Genomic DNA, 17,498 nt, shown 5'->3' on the forward strand with positions numbered 1-17,498 from the left:
AAAGTACCACTCTTAATTGTTGCTCCCTTTTTATTGCAGGTGAACTACAAGTCAGACCTGAACTGGATGAGGGGAGCGGGCTGGACCCCTCCTGGCTCCCACAAGGCCGAGCTTGCTCGCCGGGCTGCAGAGCTGGGGCTGGCTGAGGGAGTCAGCACTGACGAGGCTATCGCTCAGTACCAACATATGATGATGGTGAGAGAACATGGAGGATGGAGGAGCTGAAAGATTCTATTGATTTAGATCAGTTTACTGTATATGGGTTATAGTGATCCATAACATATCTATCAGCTTCTCTAATATACACCAGTGGTCCCCTGGAGATCATTCTTGGAGGGGTGGGAGGGCCTCTAACACAACATTTAACACATGTGAAAGCCACTGAAACTGATGAAATGCTTTTAGCAAGGATGTTAACTTCTCTAGGGAGTAACTAAAGCTCAGTTTGACATTTATCATCTGATATTCCAAATGCTTTCAACTATCTCTGTAAAGGGAAGTTTTTTTCAAAGCCTATGCTTTTGATCAGCTGTTAGGACATTAAAAAGGTTTCTGGTAGAATTTGTTGGCAATGTGAGTGCAAAGCAGTGGGAAATTAAACCATTTCTGCCAATTGCATGCAAGACATTCAGTTTCTTTAAGTTATAGTCGTGAGAATATGTGGTAGAACGGTTTGAACGGATAAGCATTTTGAGAGAGACGGTATCATTCTCTGGTGGTAGCGTTGCTAACAAATGTGCCAATTTCTCAAAAACAAAAACGCAGCTTTCTTTAAAACTACCTCCATTAAGTCAATCTCCTTCTCCATCCACCAGCTGCAGCACCAGCAGCAGATGGAGGAGCAGCAGCAGCAGCAGCAGACCTCAGAGCAGGTAGAGACCAGCGAGGAGATCCAACAAGGCGTCAACATGGACGCCATGGAGGTCCTCCACGTCAAGAGGAAGAAGACCATCCAGACGGTCCAGAAGAAATCGACCACCACCTCCTTCAAGTCCATGGAGAAGAAGACCACCTCCTCCAGGCAGTCCATCACCTCCTCCTCCTCCTCATCTGCTGCCCTCGAGAACACAGTCAGGACGTCCTCGTCTAGTAAAGCCGCAGCGTTAGAAGACGCGTAGATGGAAAGAGTCTGGTCGATGTTAGTGTTTAGAAATTGTTAGAAAGACACTTTTAGAAGGTGTGGTCAATTTTTACTGAGTGGTTTACTTTACAGGTGGTGTTGCGGTATCTACTTTGATGAAATGACACCTCGTTGTCACTCCGTAGTTACCTGATATCATGTGTAGCAAACAGAAGCCTAAATGAGTTATATGAATATATGTTGGTCATTTTTGTGAAGTAAACCAGGTGCAACAGTGAACTGTAAAATATAGTTTAAGCTAAAGTAGTTATGAAGGGAATTAAGCATGTGAAACCAGGAAAGGACTCGTCAAGTTTGTAGAAAGGATCATTGGTGAATTTGGTGTACAAAAAGGCAACAGGAATTCAGGAAAAATAGCCTTATGATAATTTTTTTTAATTTTATCATGGCTTTTGAGTGGGTTTCCTGGGCCATAGGGTCATGAAACTCTTTACCTCTAAAGGACCATGTACAACATCAGTTCAAGTGAAAACATCCAGATCACCAAAATTGAAGTCAGGTTCTTCCATGACAGAAGTGATATGTAATGTAGTGGCCGAATGGAAAGTTTGCATTTTGCTTTTATATATTGAGTGTGTTCACGAGAAAGAGGAGAGAGCTGGACCGGTGATGGCTCTGAGGCCGTCACTGCAAAGAGCAAAGGACTTATTCAATCATTTGTTTTATATCTTTATGAATGAATAGATGCTGCAGGTTCAAATGAACAAGGTGTGGATGGACAAAAACTTCCTTGTCAGCACAATTTGCAACTATGCAACATGTAGCATTGCTGAAGACGGCTGTTTTGTTATGAGGTCAGCTGACATAGTGTACTTGAGCTAGACTCAGGGAGAAATATACTCTACGATGCGTGTCTGGCAGGTTCAGCTTTGTGAGTTTGTAACGGTGCCTCTTTTAACTCAAAGCTGGACTGGGAGTAAATGCTTGGTTTTATTGCTGAAAAAAATAAACAGTTTTGTCAAGGCAAACCAACCTGCTTTCTTTCTTTCTTTTTTTTTCTTCTTCACAAAATAAGAATGATTTCTCAGACAAGTGTACCTACAAATGAGCTTAAACAATGTCTCCTAGTAAGAAAACAAACTCTACAATTTTCAGACAATGTAACCTTTAATCACTGGACAAGCCTGTGGATGCACACACACATAAAAACACTCACTCAAACACAAACACATAGGGACTGTTTTCAGTTCATCTTGCTCTTGATCCAGCTGGCGAATGCGTGGACGTTGGCGTAGACACCAGGCTTGTACTTCCTGCCGCAGCCGTCGCCCCAGCTCACCACACCGGTGACATAGTAGGTGCCATCATGCTCACAGACCAGAGGGCCACCCGAATCACCCTGGAGGGAGGGAGGGAGAGAGAGTTGGGATTAACATATTAATACAGGAGATTAATACATCTTGAATGGTATTGTCTCAGCCACATACGCATACAGAACAGGACTGATGACTTTATTTTTTACTATTTTCTACAGTTTAGAATAATAACAAAGACATCAAAACTATGAAATCACACAAATGGAATTATGCAGTGACCAAAAAAGTGTTCAAGAAATCAAAACTTATCTTATATTTTAGATTCTTTTAAGTAGCCGCCCTTTGCCTTGATGGAAAGGCAAAGGCTTTGGAAAGAAATTCACTTCACTATTTATATTATATCGACTTCACTATTTATATTTTTCTAAGAAACATATTTCTAGCATTTAACTTAAGCCTTTAGATCAAAATAGCTTTAAGAAAATGAAAAACATAGTACATTTAATCAATTTATCTCTCTTCTCTCTCCCTCTCATGTACAAATGGATGGCTCCTATAAGGCAGCAGCATGTATTTACAGCATTTTGCAAGTTGCTGGATGCTTCACATAACCATACACACCTGACAGGAGTCGATTCCTCCTTGCATGTGGCCTGCGCAGAACATGCTGCCGTCCAGTGAGTCTCCGTAGACGTGAGAAGCTTTGCATCGCTCCTGGGAGATCAGAAGAACTCGAGCATCCACCAGCTGGCTGCTGTACCTCACTGAAGGAGGGGAATCCAAGTAGGATTTTGAATGAAAACGAGAAGAAAAATGACATCGAGAGTTCAGTCGAATGAGAAATTTTCATCAGTTCTGTCAGTTGGAGAGAACGAGAATGTAAAACAATGGGAATAAACTCAGGCTCCAAGGCTTTGCTCCAGAAATGTATCAAGAAAGTGAGGTAGCCCAGTTTTAAAAATAAGAAGCTTTAGTTTTCTAAATCATCTGTAAATATGGCATGAAAGGTAAACAACAAGGTAACAAAAGATAAATATTCTTTACGGGTGTCACTGACGGCTCCCCATCCGGAGATCACACACTCCTTTCCGGCTGGGAAGGTCTGGTCTGGCAGACAGGCGGTCTTGACAAAGCGGGTCTCCTTGGCACAGTATGGGCTGTCCGTGACTTTGAGCTGAAGCAGGGCTATGCAGAGGATCAAGACATAAATGATGTTAAGACTTTGATTCGTAAACTAATTAAGCCCCTTCTTTTCCATAAAGGGGCCTAAAAGATTATGTTATATTCCCAATGCATTATTATTTCTGTCTGTCTATCTGCAAAAATAAGTGATCGAATAATATGGACATTCTGGGGGGAAAGAGACAAAAAATGAATACAAATAAAACAGAAAGTGCCCATAATGAATTCATTAATGAAGGAAAGACATGACATGACAGAACAGGATGAGTGAATGACTGACTGAATGACTGACTGAATGAATGAATGAATGAATGAATTCATTAGTTAATTAAAGGGAAAAGGCAGGTCAGTTATATCATTAACATAAAAAAGAGCATAATACAGCTAGGAACTATGCTGTTCATCTGTAACATCATGCCAATGACACAGTCTAACTGCTATTACAGCTGTGAACATTGCACAATAAAAGTAGAAGAAAATAGCCCATGACAGCTTGTGTTACTCATAATATCTCCATGGCAACTGCAACCGCCTGATCTTTTAACTGTCGTAATGCAGTGGAAACTTCCTCTAATCTGATAAATGTCTCACTCTAATACTGACCAAAACACTCCAGTCGACACAAGTAACCATGTTGTTACAGAATGCCACAGCTGGTTCATTACAATATAAATGCGCAGTTCAATTCATAAATGCAGATTCAACAATTTAAATGTCTGTTTAGGCTCTGGAAATATATTGGCCTTAAAAATATGAAAATATATATATATGTTTGTAAGTGTTGTAACTTTTGTGAAAAACGCTTTTATTCAAAATCATATTTATCATCATATAAAATCATCATCATATGTATATGATGGTTTACAGAACACAAGTAAGGAATCATTTATTTGTGGATGGAGAGGTATATTTATATTTTTGTTTTTTGCATTCAACAATCTTAATACATATGTGTGAATTGTATTTATTTATCTTTTTCCATTTATATTTCTATTAATTTTATTACATATATTTGTGATTTTTGAAACAGAAATGGCTCCATAATTAAGGATTACAAAATATATAATAGAAAGTATCTTTGACATACCAACATCGTTGTAAAGGGCGCTGGGTGTCGCCCGGTAGTTCTCATGGACAACAACTTTTTCTACTGGGATGGTCTGGTCAGTCACCTCATCTTTTTCTATGTTCACCCCTCCCAGCACCACTTGGTATTCATGATTGTTCATACTGGAAAAAAACTTTATGAGCCTACAGCAGAAAAATGTAAAAATCTTAAATTTGTTTTGGTTCCATAAAGAACTTACATGCAGTGGGCAGCAGTGAGCACCCAGCAGGACTGGATGAGGATGCCGCCACATTTGTGGTGAAAGTCAAAAGTGGCGCCTTGGGGTCGGCCCTGCAGGGACACCTGCCATGGGTGAGCTCCGGGCAAAGACTTGCTGCCCCCGAAGATCCTGCCTGAGCGGCCAGGCTGGGGCTTCCCACACTGGGAGAACTGGGCAGAACCTGCGTCCGGTTTGACAGGAGGAGTGACGGGGGTTGGAGCTGGAGCTGGGGCTGGGGGGAGGACAAGTGTGAGTGAGTGAGTGAGTGAGTGAGTGAGTGAGTACACTGTGGGCGTGTGTGTGTGTGTGTGTGTGTGTGTGTAAGAAGAGCACCTTCAGAGCATTTCTTGACTTTGCAGTAGTCCCAATTCAATTTGCCTTTCCTTTTGACAAAACACCACGGTTTGTCATCTCCATCTGGGTTCCTAAAAGGTGCAGTAAATGTATGTTAATCTTTTGAAATATACTACTACTAAATGAAGAATTTTCTTATCAATACCATCTGTCCATAACAAATCTGAGACTCAATTATCTCCTTTGGGCTTTTAGGAATAATGAACAGAGTTCAGCTAGGACATTTGGGAGTCCTGAGGTTCAGTTTATTGGACTAATTCTTTTAGTTGAAAGGCTAATTAGGCAATCAAAAGTAGCTGAGAGGGGAAATAACTGAAGCCTGCTGATATAAAGGAGCATATCACAATTATTGCAAATAGATTAAAGAAACAATTAAAAAAAACGATTGTGAATTCCATTGAGACACATACTCCAGGTTTAGACTTTCATCTTTGTCCCAGTGAGCATGTTTGTTTTCTGCAATAACTGAATAATCTGTTCCTGTGCCAGAGATAGTGGAGTGTTTGAGAGCTTTCTGTCCTGTGTCTCCCTTTTCCCTCCCTCCTCCCTCTTTGTCTAAATAAAGAATGACTAAAGGTGAGTTTTCTGTTTGCATTTGCACACAGTCTACCTTAAACAACATGTCATTCTCAGAGCCTGAGGTAACATGGACATATCAAATAGACCACCTCAGGTTTCTGAGGTCCTGCAGTTTTTATATCAGTGCAAAAAATGTAGCTTTAATATCTTGGAACTTTTTTAACATTTAAAGTGATATTTCACTTTGGTTGAAGATGTTTCACTTTTCAGTATGACTTCCTGAGCAGTCAACATTTGGCCAACATTCAGTCTTCTTGTTTATCAATAACTGCAAACAGGCAAAATCATCTCTTGAAAAATGCAATCATAGCCACAAAAATGAAATGAAATGAAATGAAATCACATAAAACAAAAATTGTCTGGGTCTACAGTACACTGCAATTGTTTGTTTCTGTTAGATTTTCAAAGAGAAATGGGGAAAGTTTGACTGTTCATGAACTCATATAGAGGCATAGATACTAAAAACTTTACAAAAAATAGAGAAGTAAAATAAAAAATATATATATATAAATATGCACAGTAAACACTTCAATACCTGCACTGGTTGTGAAATCCTAGTCCAGTGAAGTCTGGATACATGGTGAGGGGATTTTCCCCGTGAGCCAGGATGAAGAAGGAGTGCCAGTCCAGACATTCCTCCCCTTCCTCCGTCTCACTCACAGCTCCAGTGTATGTTTCTCCATTTCCCACATAACAGTCATTGGGGGCTACAGAGAGATTGACCAGCAGAAAAATAATGATTTAATGTTCTTTAAAGTAGGTAATTGCAGACACCAGCTTTGCACTGTAATGAACTTCTGTCAGTGAGAGTGATATAAAGGTGGCATTGTCCTTTAATGAGGGCAAACAAATATTTTTGGCTTGCTTCCCCAACGCTCTGCAGTGTCTTTGTAATCTTTGTAGTCTATTTACCAGTTCCACAGAACCTCCCAGTATATCCATCCATACAGGCACAGCGGAAGCGACGGTTTCCCTTGATGCAAGAGGCTCCATTTTGGCAAGGATTGGGTTCACATGCAGACGATGGCACTGAGATAGACCAGAGATAGACCAGATACATTAGTTCATGGCATACATACAGCAGTCTGTATAGAGCAGTGCTTGATATTCCTGACCAAACCTAATGGGATCCAACTGGACCTGATGGGCTCAGGTTGCATCATGCAGAATTTCCTATTTAATTGCTCAGGTTAAAAACTGTTGTCCAATTTTTTAAATTTATTTATTTTTTTAACCTTTATTTAACCAGGTAAAGTCTTGGTCAGGCCAAGACGCAGCAATTAAACTTACATAAAGTTACATAAAATACAACAAAGATAATAAATAAGAAATAACTTGGTTGATAATAAAATAGAAATAACTTATTTGAGCAAAACATAAACTTATATCATGTCAAGTACAAATTAAAATCAAGTGCCATACAATTTGGATTGGTGGTAAAAGAACTAACAATTTAGACAGTCACAGTAAAAATATGGTTAATAGGAATTTTTTCTGTAGAGAATTGCTTGAATTTGGACAGAAAGTTTTGAGTTTGGGTTGGGCAAAGGCCACATTTTCAGGTCAAATGAAGCTCTACTATTGTGAGAGGTCACTGACTTTTTCTTTAACTGTACAGATAGTCTCTAGTCTGGAAAACTGACCTAAAAGCTAAACTGGGACATACTCACATGTCTTGCAGTCAGGGCCTTGGAAGGGAGCTCTGCACTTGCACTCGTAATACGGTGCTTTCTTTAGGTTCACAACACAGTCACCATGACCACATTTGACATTCTGGCAAATTTTTTTCACTGAGGATCCAAAACAAATTATCATATCATAACAGTTACCAACTGGAAGTTAACTAATTCAAATTCACTGTGTATACTCTTGTGCACAAACCATATCATAATAAGATATGATGGCAGAGGGAGATATTTCCGTAGTAATCACAGTCAATTATTAAAACAGAATGATAAACCAAAAACAACCAACTAGTAAATAGAAACTGAGAATTGAAATAGATAGAATAAAGTAAAAGAAATTTAAATATTCTTTGTGTTTGTAATGTGACTGCTTTGCAAAATGAATGAACTCATCATAAAAGCCAAACAGGGACCTCCTACCTCTCTGACACTTCTTGCCAGTGTAAGGCTCAGGACAGAAGCATGTGAAGTTCGAATTGGGCCCAGTGTTGCAGGAGCCGCCGTTGAGGCAAGGGTTTGGATCACAAGCATCTGGAAATGGTAAGGAAGCTTTATTTTGCTGAGATAAGAGTCTCAACCTGGAGATAACACAGAAACACCACCCAGAATCACACAGAATCTCAGGTTTTCAGAGGTACACTTACTTGAGTCGTCCAAAAGGTCATACAGCCAATCCTCTACGTCTATAAAAATACCAGGGGCTTCAGTGGTATAGTCATATGAATAATCAATGTCTGCCAAAAAGAGAGAGCTGTTTGAACATTGTGATTTTGCAATAAAATGGTTAATATATCCAGTCTTAATAGAGATTAGTAAGAAATAAAAGAAACTAAAAGAAAATAATAGAAAAGGGAAAGAAAGAAATGGCACAGCCTAGTTCTAAGTGCAATACAAGCATATGGGTGGAACACTAAAAGCTGTATACATTAACTTCGTACACATCCAATTACTGTATTGTGTTATATCCAGAGAGCTAGATGAGATTGTAGAATAGGTTCTTACACATTGAGTCCAGCTGAAATGAGAAAATCACAGTAGAGAACAGATCAACAAGCAATAATGAATAAACACCTTTTTAACTTAAAAAAAACCCCCAAAAAAACCCCAGAAGTACTTCCTGAGGCATCTCTCCTTCACTTATACATTACATTAAATCATTTGACCAGAGGAATGTCTGGCCCTGAATCATATGAATCATCCCGGCTATTTGACAAAGACATTTTGAAACTTACAACTGGGTCAGATCCATGAACAGTGAGTACGCTCAGGCTGATGAGCAGGACCGCTGCAGAAAGCATGGTGCTGCTGTGAGAGAGACTCAGCACAGCATGCAAGACCGCTGAGTCAGTGCTCCACTTTAATACCCCAAACCTCATTGATATCACACTCAGATATCCCACCTACTTGTCAATCTTTAGCCAGCTGCATTGATTCTTTGAGAGCTTGTGTGTTTTAGGCCATGGCCCAGCACTTCTGTCCTATGGTTTCATTTATTTAACCTTGGTTTGTTAACCTATATACCATTTTTATACTGTTATTTATCCAGGAAGGTTTGCTGACTAGGCATGTTTTTTTGTTCATTTTTGTTCATCTCAATTTGCATTCATGTCAGACATGAACTTAATCTTTGCAAACTATTGGCGATCAGTTGTGCAAGCCTGTATGCACATGCATGGCACACCAAAGAAAAACAGGTTACGCTTTACTTGAAGGCATAAGGCATTAAAATGCATCATAAGCACATTATAAGCACATTGTGAGTGCATGATCATTTTTAGGATGAGAGCAAAGTGTAAAAAATGTGAGTGGTTGAATATTTTATGGGGCAATTCTATTAATGACAAGATATTAAACATATTACATTAATTGTTTGTTTTCTCTAATGATATTTGTCTGATGATTATATTAAAAGTTATTAAAAGTTGATTTATTGATGCATCTAATGGTCTTAAATGCCTGTTATGCAACACATTGCACTAAAATGAAAAAAAAAAACAGTGCCCAGCTCATAGGCTATTCAGAAAGCGGAGGTCAAGAATTACCTGTCAGAACCGAGATATACATTTATAAGGGAGACTACAGTATGTGAGCCCATTGACAAATATTTTTTTTTCTTTTTATTGAAGAAAATCATAGTCAAAAACCACAAAACATCTGCTGTTAAAAATGGTTTGATATGACAAAAATGAAATATTTAATACATTTTTATTAACTATTCAGCAAAAATGATTGCATGTAAGTAAACAATTTATTTTTACTGCCGTTTTTAACTCTGTCTTTTGACTTAACACACTAATGTTGGGTTTTTAGAGCAAATGTCTGCTCCTGTTTTACCTAAAATTATCTGCACTTTAAATTATCTATGTCCTCTGCATGTGTGCATGTGTATGTATGAATGTTTTTATTTATGATGGCGTATTTTTTTTTATACGTTCGTATTTTATTTTATTATTCATGTATTGCTTTTGGCCTTGTGAAGCACATGCTTTCTGTATGAAATGTGCTATACAAATAAAATTTGACTTGACTTGACAAGTGAGCAGTATGTAATATCTCCCTTAACAGTAGTATATTGTACAGCTCACATCAGGCTTGTGCAGTGGATCATGGGTTTTAGCCTGATTTTGTTTCACGGTACTCTGGTAAGGTTTCTCCTACATCTTTGGCTCAATAGCTGATTTCATGTTGACACACTGAGCGAGCAAAGAGCCCCAGACTATTACCCTCTTTCCACCATAGTTTAATTGATAATTAATTGGTACTAATTAAATAGGCCACTTTGCTAACTGAACTCAATAGAAAGAGAAGCTTGAAGACACATCCTGACGGATGAAAGAGAGATTCCTCCCCTTTCTCTTACATCATGTTCCTAGACAGTGACTCTAGGTAAAATGCAGAGCAAGTATTTTTGATTATGAGAGTTGTATGGGCTCTATGGGTCTATTATGAGAAATTCTAGATTATGAGAGACTGATAAATTATAGTAATAGTATGATCAAATGTCATTTGGATTCAAAACAGATTCACCCAAAGCATCCACCCAAAGTTTCCTTGCCACAGACAACCTAGTTTAGTGGGAGAAGCTTAATCTGATCATTTGAGTGCGGAGGTAGTGCCAGTTGAAGAGTTGCCTCAGAAACCTCTTTGTTGGTTTATATCTTTATTAACATTTCATTTGTATCTTTGTTTATTAACAAGTGTTGCGAACAAGACAAAAGTTGGGAAAATATTCAAACATTGGAACAGTTAGTCCATCCTTATCTACACAACAGTGTGATATAGTTGAGCGATAAGATCAACAAACATTGAGGTAATGTGTTAGAAGTTTACAAATCTTTGACATTTTGGGGATGAAGTGGGAGGTCTGACAAACATTTAGACAAGCACTGAATACTGATTTCTGATCTAAACTCATTTTTAAAAGGGTAAATCTGAGTTTACCACAGGGCAATACAGCAAGTCTTGGACAGCCCACATGCACACACATAGCACAATGATTCTCTATGAGATTATATGGTGAGCAATCCAGTCGATAAATCTGTGGACGTTGGTGTAGACTCCAGGCTTGTACTTCTTGCCGCAGCCGTCGCCCCAGCTCACCACACCTGTAACATAGTGGGTGCCGTTCTGCTCACACACCAGAGGGCCACCCGAATCACCCTGGAGGGAGGGAGAGGTCAGTTTTATAAGACTATATATTCTCTCTCTCTCTAAAGTTCAAATTGCTTTATTGTCATGACTGTATGACTGCATATCTGTTGTTAAAAAAGCAAGAGTCACATTTCTCTGTCTCTCTCTCTTTCTCTCTCTCTCTCTCTCTCTCTCACACACACACACACACGCACACAAACACACACACACACACACACACACACGTACAGACCTGGCAGGAGTCAACACCTCCTTTCATGTTGCCTGCACAGAACATGCTGTCATCCAATGAGTCTCCGTAGACGTTGGCAGCCCTGCATCGCTCCTGGGAGATCAGAAGAACCCGAGCATCCAACAGCTGGTTGGAACCGTACTTCTCTGAGAGAGAGAGAGAGAGAGAGAGAGAGAGGGAGAGAGAGAGAGAGAAAGTAGTGTTAGCGTTAAATTCAAATGTAATGTTGAAGTGCATTACTTTTAGTCTATACTTGAGGCACATATAAAATAAAGTATAGAAAGAACCAACTTTCACATTTTTCATTTTTTGTCTTTTGCATCAATATTATGAAGGTTTCATCAAAAATGGTGCAAACAGTTTAGAGTTTTTCCAAATTTTCGATATATTTTCTTCCAGTGAGATGTTGTGTATACATGCAGGGATAAATTGACATGATATTGTGAATTTCAATTGTTTTTCTGCACCAGATATTTGTCACATTGAACAAGTTTCTATATATCTCTTTAGAAAATAACTTTGTTTTCTTGCGTTTACACTCATTTGTGTCTTTAAATGCAAAAGGTAGTTTAGTCACTTAAAATATGAGTATACAATATACTTTAAGTATGAGCAAATATATCATTCCCTGAAATTTGTTATCAGACATTTAAAATACTGAATTAAAGGGTGTACTTGAAATGACATACTCTGAAATAGACAAGTAGAAATGCATTACCCTCCTGTTTTCCGATGTAAATGCGTGATATTGGCATAGGTGAATTAGATGAATATCCATGAGCTGCCAAAGTTCAAAACATTTCCCTTGTAAGAATTAAAGTGGCTGTACAAGCTTATTTTTCAAGATTGATGTAAATAAACTCAAACTTTGCTGCCACTCGCCCTGTTGATTCAGAATGATCATCATGCTATGACAGCTGTATTAAGTCTGTGTGGACAATATAGATTAATAATATACTGTACGTGTTTCAGTAACGCCCCATCCAGAGATCACACACTCCTTCCCACTTTGGAAAGGCTGATTTGGCAGGCAGGCTGTCTTGACAAAGCGGGTTTCTTTGGCACAGTATGGTCTGTCCATGACTTTCAGCTGAAGCATGGCTACAGAGGAGAGGCACAATGCAAAGAACATTGTTAACAATAGCCTACATCTGTCTTTAACATTTACAAAAGTACTGTTTGTGTCCTATTGTAATATTCAGTCAGTTTAATGAGGTCATATATGGTGTGGATATTCAGAATTAATTACAATTCAATGAATGAATGAATGAATGAATGTGTGTTAGCAATATTATTATAGCAAATGATGGGAGAAAAAGACTCAAGTTAAAAATACAATAATATAGATATTGTTTAGTTTGATATATTACCATTCATTGCTCACATCTCAATAAAAGCAGAATGTTTTCTTCATTGTGTTTGCTGCATTGCCTTCAGTTGTTGTACGATGCTTTCTTTTAGTAAGAAATAAAAGATTTTGTACAAAAAAAAAGATCCTTGCCTTGAGAGACACAGTCAAGCATGCAACATCAGCTGTGTATGTGAACCTATGGACCTCACCAACATCATTATAGAGGGCGAAGGGACTCTCCTTGTACTCCTCATGGACGATGGCTCTCTGCACAGGAATGACCTGATCGAACTCTTCATCCTTCTCTATGTCCACTCCTCCCAGCACCACTTGCATTTCCCTCCCGTCTTTACTGTGCCAACAAACAGAAAGTTAAACAAGACAGATGAGTGTGCCAATATACAAATCCACATCAAACACTGCTTTCACTGCAAGAGGACAGGACTACACTGACAAAGCAGACTGAGCTGTTAGTGGATCTTACATGCAGTGGGCGGCAGTGAGCACCCAGCAGGACTCGATGAGGATGCCTCCGCAGATGTGGCTGAAGGGCTGGGAGGAGCCTTTGGGCCTGGTCTGCAAGGACACCTGCCACGGATGGGCCCCAGGGAGAGACTTCTTCCCCCCAAAGATCCTGGCTGAGCGGCCAGGCTGCGGCCTCCCACACTGGGAGAACTGGGCAGCGAGGAAGTCCGGCTTGGCTGGAGGAGCGTCCGTTTCATAGATGGTGGGTGGGGTGGCTGGAGCTGGGAGAGATGGAAACGAAAAATTAGCAAATGAGAGCTGGGTGAGAGCAGAATCTGTGTGTGTGTGTGTGTGTGTGTGTGTGTGTGTGTTGCACCTCGAGAACAGTTCTTGACTTTACAATACTCCCACTTCAGGTTGCCGTTTTTATTAACAAAGCACCAGGGCCTAGCATCGCCATCAGGGTTCCTTGAAAATAGAGAGACAGAACTAGTATTAAAGAATTCTTTTCTTTTTTTTTTACTGAAAAGATTCAAGGGTGGATTTGGAAAATAGCATCTTAATAATTTAGATCGACACACCCAATAAGCACCAAAATGTGAAGGAAATGCACTTATGCAATGTCGTGCAATCAAATGTTGCAGGATGACACAGTCTTGGTCTATGAAAAACAAATGATCACACGCAAACTTTTTTTGGAGTATACCTCACTCTCTACTACAAACAAGAAAATACACACACACACACACACACACACACACAAAGGTTGTATCAACAGTAAACATACGCAACATTTACTTAGGACTTAGATCTTCCCACCTGCAATAATTGTGCGGTCCAATTCCATCAAAGCCTGCATATTCTTTGAAGGGATCTCCCCCTTTCTGGAGGATGAAATAGGAATTCCAGTCCAGACACTCGTCCCCGTCATCTGTCACACTCACCGTGCCCCGGTAAAACTCTCCATCTTCCTGGTAACAATCATTTGGGCCTGGAAACACAGGCAACACAGTGAGCAATTGCCTTCTACAGTAAGTTCCCCTTTCCCTGTTAGGATCTGGGTTTTTAGATGACGTGCTGCTTAGTGTGCTTTTAAAACTTTTCTATTTTAAACAGCGACATAGTGGCAGATGATTTCATTTACCGACTTCGCAGAACTTCCCACTATATCCATCAGGACAAGCACACTGGAAGTCGGAGCTTTTGTGGCCCTTGATACAGGATCCTCCATTTTGACAAGGACTGGGCCTACAGGCAGAAGCTATGAACACAGACAGGAATATCAATGTCTGCTCTCCAATGCAAAGGACTCACTGCAACAGAAACCTTATGGGTGCATGGATTGTTCAATGGTCATTCATGAATAATTATTACATTATCAAGCTGCAAATGATCACTCATTAAGAGTTATGTATTGCTGTTGATTGTTTTTGGTCGCTAGATTCAGCACAGGATCAAAAATCACATTCTGTTAAATAATGAGGAGATACATGAAGATAACATAACATAACATGATTAAGACATTTACATTATCTAGCAGTAATGAAAACAGACCTTTCCTGCAGTTAGGTGGTTTGTACGGAGCCTTGCACTTGCACTGGTAGAACGGTGCAGTAGATGTGACAACACACACTCCATGGCCACATTTCACATTCTTGCAAACATCTTTCACTGAAAAAGAGATGGTAGAGTAGTTGAGAAGAACCGTCTTGAGGTAGATTTAAGTTTAGCCCAAACAGGATCAGGCACAATTCAAAATTGAATTTCATATTTGGTGGAAACTGCAGCTGAGGTTATTAAAGTAGAATTGAATGTGCATTGGACAACGATGCAGGGAAATAATTTGAATTTAAGGAACACAAATTTTCTTCACAACAAATTCATTATGCCCACATTTTCCTCCATTTTTTTTTGCTTTAGGTTAGGTTTAGCCCTACAGTTAGGTTAGACCTACATTGAGAAAAAACATTAGAACTTTATAGATTATTGTCTTAATGGAAACTCTGATACACCTGATATTTTAGCAGAAAATGACATTGGAAAACTGATTTCTCATTCAATCAACAGACTAGCAGGTTTCTACGGCACATTGGTGAACGTTTAATTCTATCAGGCAAGAAGGTTAAAAAGCAGGAGTTCAAAATACATATTCTGTGTTGGTATTCATATACATATCTATCTCAACTGCCTAAATGCAAAGGTATTTCTCCTTTGACCCACATATATGAGTACTGGTAGACAGCCATACCGGTTTGACACTTCTTTCCTGAATAAGGCTCAGGACATGAACACAGGAAGCCGCCGCCAGCAGCATGATCGCAGACGCCTCCGTTGAGACACGGGTTTGGATCACACTCATCTAAATGAAGACACAATGATGTCAAGTGATTACTGATAATGGAAACCTTAAGTGCAGTCTGAACAGAGTTTATATAAAGGAGAGTAAAGGACACATGAACATTGAACAATTAAGAAAAAAACAGGGGTCAGGAGGCACAGAATGCAATTGATTGTATCTTTATCAGTTGATTTCTCCATCTGTAGACTTCAAGACAGACAAGATATCTGTTTAAGTTACGGCTTGGATGTCACACTGCTGCATGCATTGATTTCACAGCACACATGTGGGCAGTCAAACCTTCACCTTTGGAGTTGCTAACCCCTATCTGAGGCAGAGATCACTTACCTGTGAGATCCAACAGCTCATACAACCAGTCATCTACAGCAAAATCAACATTTTCTGCTGGTGTTTCAGTAGCATAATCATAGCCATAATCATAGGCTGTGAAGGAAAAAGAAACTTATGAGCATTCCAGTCTTGAGGAACTAATAAAGTTATATTTCACCACAGAAAGACAAATCTAAAGTGTTTTTACCGTCAGCATCATCTGTTTCTGTAATTACCTGTAATAAAAATAAAATGTATAAATTATTTCTGAATTTGAGAAAACATATTACTAGAAGGTAGACAAAAAGGCCAACAGTAGAAGTCTTATGCATGACTGTAGTGTGAAGCATGGAGTGGATAAAAACAAACATGTATGCTCACACCCTTCATTTGATAAAATCATATTGTGCACCTTTATGCTACAATTTAATTACTTTTATCCCCTCTAATGGTTAAATCATCCAATATCTGAATAAAATTAATTATTGGAGTGCAAACAGAGGCTGTGGATGTTCCAACCATTAACCAATAATCCTAACATCATCTATGTCCTGAAGAAAATTGCCTAATTGTTGTCCTTTAATACACATTTCTGGTGTTCGCAGAAATTTTAGTGCTCCAAAGCAGTTAACCAATTCTGAATCCCTTCCAAATTGTTAAACATTGCATAGATTCCTGAAGAGTTGCCTTTTTGGAGGTTTTGACAGCACACAGACGGTATTCAGCCTATACTTTTTACATACTTACATACAATTCCTGTCCAAACGCAGTGAGTGCACACAAGTTTAAGAGTATGGCTATTGAGGAGACCATGGTGATGTAGAGACTGGCCTGCATGACGGACCAGTGGAAGTCTATACTGTAGTTTTTGTTCAGTGAGTCCTCCTAAATAAACCCTCTGGAGCATAAAGACCCCCGACACTCCACCTACCTGTTAATCATTAGTGCCTTGCATTGAGTTACTTAATTGAATTCTTCTTCCTTTTTGGTCTACGACCTTTATTTCTGAAGAGGTCATCAAAATGAGTGAATTAGCATTAAAACAGAAAAAATAATAATACAAATACATTTGAAGAAACAGAGGCATGCCAAACTGTGCTGTTGTCCCATTTAATGACTCAGTTTATGTATGTGTATGTAGTTAAAGTATGGACTATCTAAAACAAAAGACGTCCCTAAAATCATTAAAATTGGTTGTGGTCATCGGTTCAGTATACAAGATTGTTTTTTACTGAGTGAACTGAGGTTTCTCAATACACAGGAGTTTTGCTTGGCAAAAGAGAGCAGCTGATTCATTATCACAAAACTTGGGTGACAATATACTTCTGCAATTCTTAATGTTTTGAAAAATACTAAATACTGTGACTCAGTATTGCAATCCAGCTATTCTTGCGATTTACTGTACTGTTCTCATTAGTGTGACCGCAGTAAAACATTGAAATAATATCCCTTCAATGTCATAATCATTTGGAATTAATTTCATTAAGTGATGAATAGCCTTAAAATACAAAACTATGTAATACGGCAATAACATTGTGTCAACCTTTCCACAATACATGACAAAGGAATAATTCATTCATCATTTAAAATAATATAAAAAGAGATC

The 17,498-nt window shown here is 38.9% G+C and overlaps 3 protein-coding genes across 3 annotated transcripts in view; 1 reads left to right on the forward strand and 2 right to left on the reverse strand.

Annotated features, from left to right (window-relative positions):
- nrap (nebulin-related anchoring protein) overlaps positions 1-2,062 on the forward strand; it is a 28,220-nt gene extending 26,158 nt beyond the window's left edge. Inside the window, exons 42-43 of the mRNA XM_071529854.1 lie at positions 40-195; positions 816-2,062. Coding sequence (XP_071385955.1) covers positions 40-195; positions 816-1,118 — 459 coding nt within the window. The 3' untranslated portion in view covers positions 1,119-2,062. The remainder of the gene's footprint in view (positions 1-39; positions 196-815) is intronic.
- Positions 2,063-2,324: 262 nt separating this feature from the next.
- Positions 2,325-8,823, reverse strand: LOC139652686 (hyaluronan-binding protein 2-like). Its single transcript, XM_071529847.1, has 13 exons — positions 8,758-8,823; positions 8,528-8,540; positions 8,170-8,259; positions 7,946-8,056; positions 7,511-7,630; positions 6,753-6,869; positions 6,376-6,547; positions 5,241-5,332; positions 4,887-5,139; positions 4,667-4,809; positions 3,442-3,582; positions 3,019-3,161; positions 2,325-2,480 (listed from the first exon to the last, which is right to left on the reverse strand). The coding sequence occupies exons 1-13, from the start codon at positions 8,821-8,823 to the stop codon at positions 2,325-2,327; spliced, it is 1,617 nt and encodes a 538-aa protein (XP_071385948.1).
- A 2,203-nt stretch (positions 8,824-11,026) lies between these two features.
- On the reverse strand, positions 11,027-16,729 carry LOC139652687 (hyaluronan-binding protein 2-like). The gene is made up of 13 exons (XM_071529848.1): positions 16,640-16,729; positions 16,101-16,128; positions 15,911-16,006; positions 15,473-15,583; positions 14,779-14,895; positions 14,369-14,485; positions 14,044-14,215; positions 13,601-13,692; positions 13,244-13,505; positions 12,969-13,111; positions 12,372-12,509; positions 11,409-11,554; positions 11,027-11,185 (listed from the first exon to the last, which is right to left on the reverse strand). Exons 1-13 carry the CDS (start codon positions 16,727-16,729, stop codon positions 11,027-11,029), a joined length of 1,671 nt encoding a protein of 556 aa, XP_071385949.1.
- Between the last annotated feature and the right edge of the window lie 769 nt (positions 16,730-17,498).

Source organism: Centroberyx affinis, unplaced genomic scaffold, assembly GCF_046629955.1.
Source record: "Centroberyx affinis isolate AG114_WGS23_722 - 3 ecotype Tasmania unplaced genomic scaffold, CSIRO-AGI_Caff_v1 ptg001843l_1, whole genome shotgun sequence".
NCBI classification, from domain to species: domain Eukaryota; kingdom Metazoa; phylum Chordata; class Actinopteri; order Beryciformes; family Berycidae; genus Centroberyx; species Centroberyx affinis.

Excerpts from the sequence above, each read along its gene's own strand:
- LOC139652686 (XM_071529847.1), bottom strand. The coding sequence starts at position 8,823 with ATGCTTTCTGCAGCGGTCCTGCTCATCAGCCTGAGCGTACTCACTGTT. Across the intron at positions 5,140-5,240 it reads AGTCAAGAAATGCTCTGAAG|CCCCAGCTCCAGCTCCAACC; the intron begins GTGCTCTTCTTA and ends TCCTCCCCCCAG. Across the intron at positions 3,583-4,666 it reads CGCCCTTTACAACGATGTTG|CCCTGCTTCAGCTCAAAGTC; the intron begins GTATGTCAAAGA and ends TCCTCTGCATAG.
- LOC139652687 (XM_071529848.1), bottom strand. The coding sequence starts at position 16,729 with ATGCAGGCCAGTCTCTACATCACCATGGTCTCCTCAATAGCCATACTC. Across the intron at positions 16,129-16,639 it reads CGTTTGGACAGGAATTGTAT|GTAATTACAGAAACAGATGA; the intron begins GTAAGTATGTAA and ends TTTTTATTACAG. Across the intron at positions 13,693-14,043 it reads GGACCGCACAATTATTGCAG|GAACCCTGATGGCGATGCTA; the intron begins GTGGGAAGATCT and ends TCTATTTTCAAG.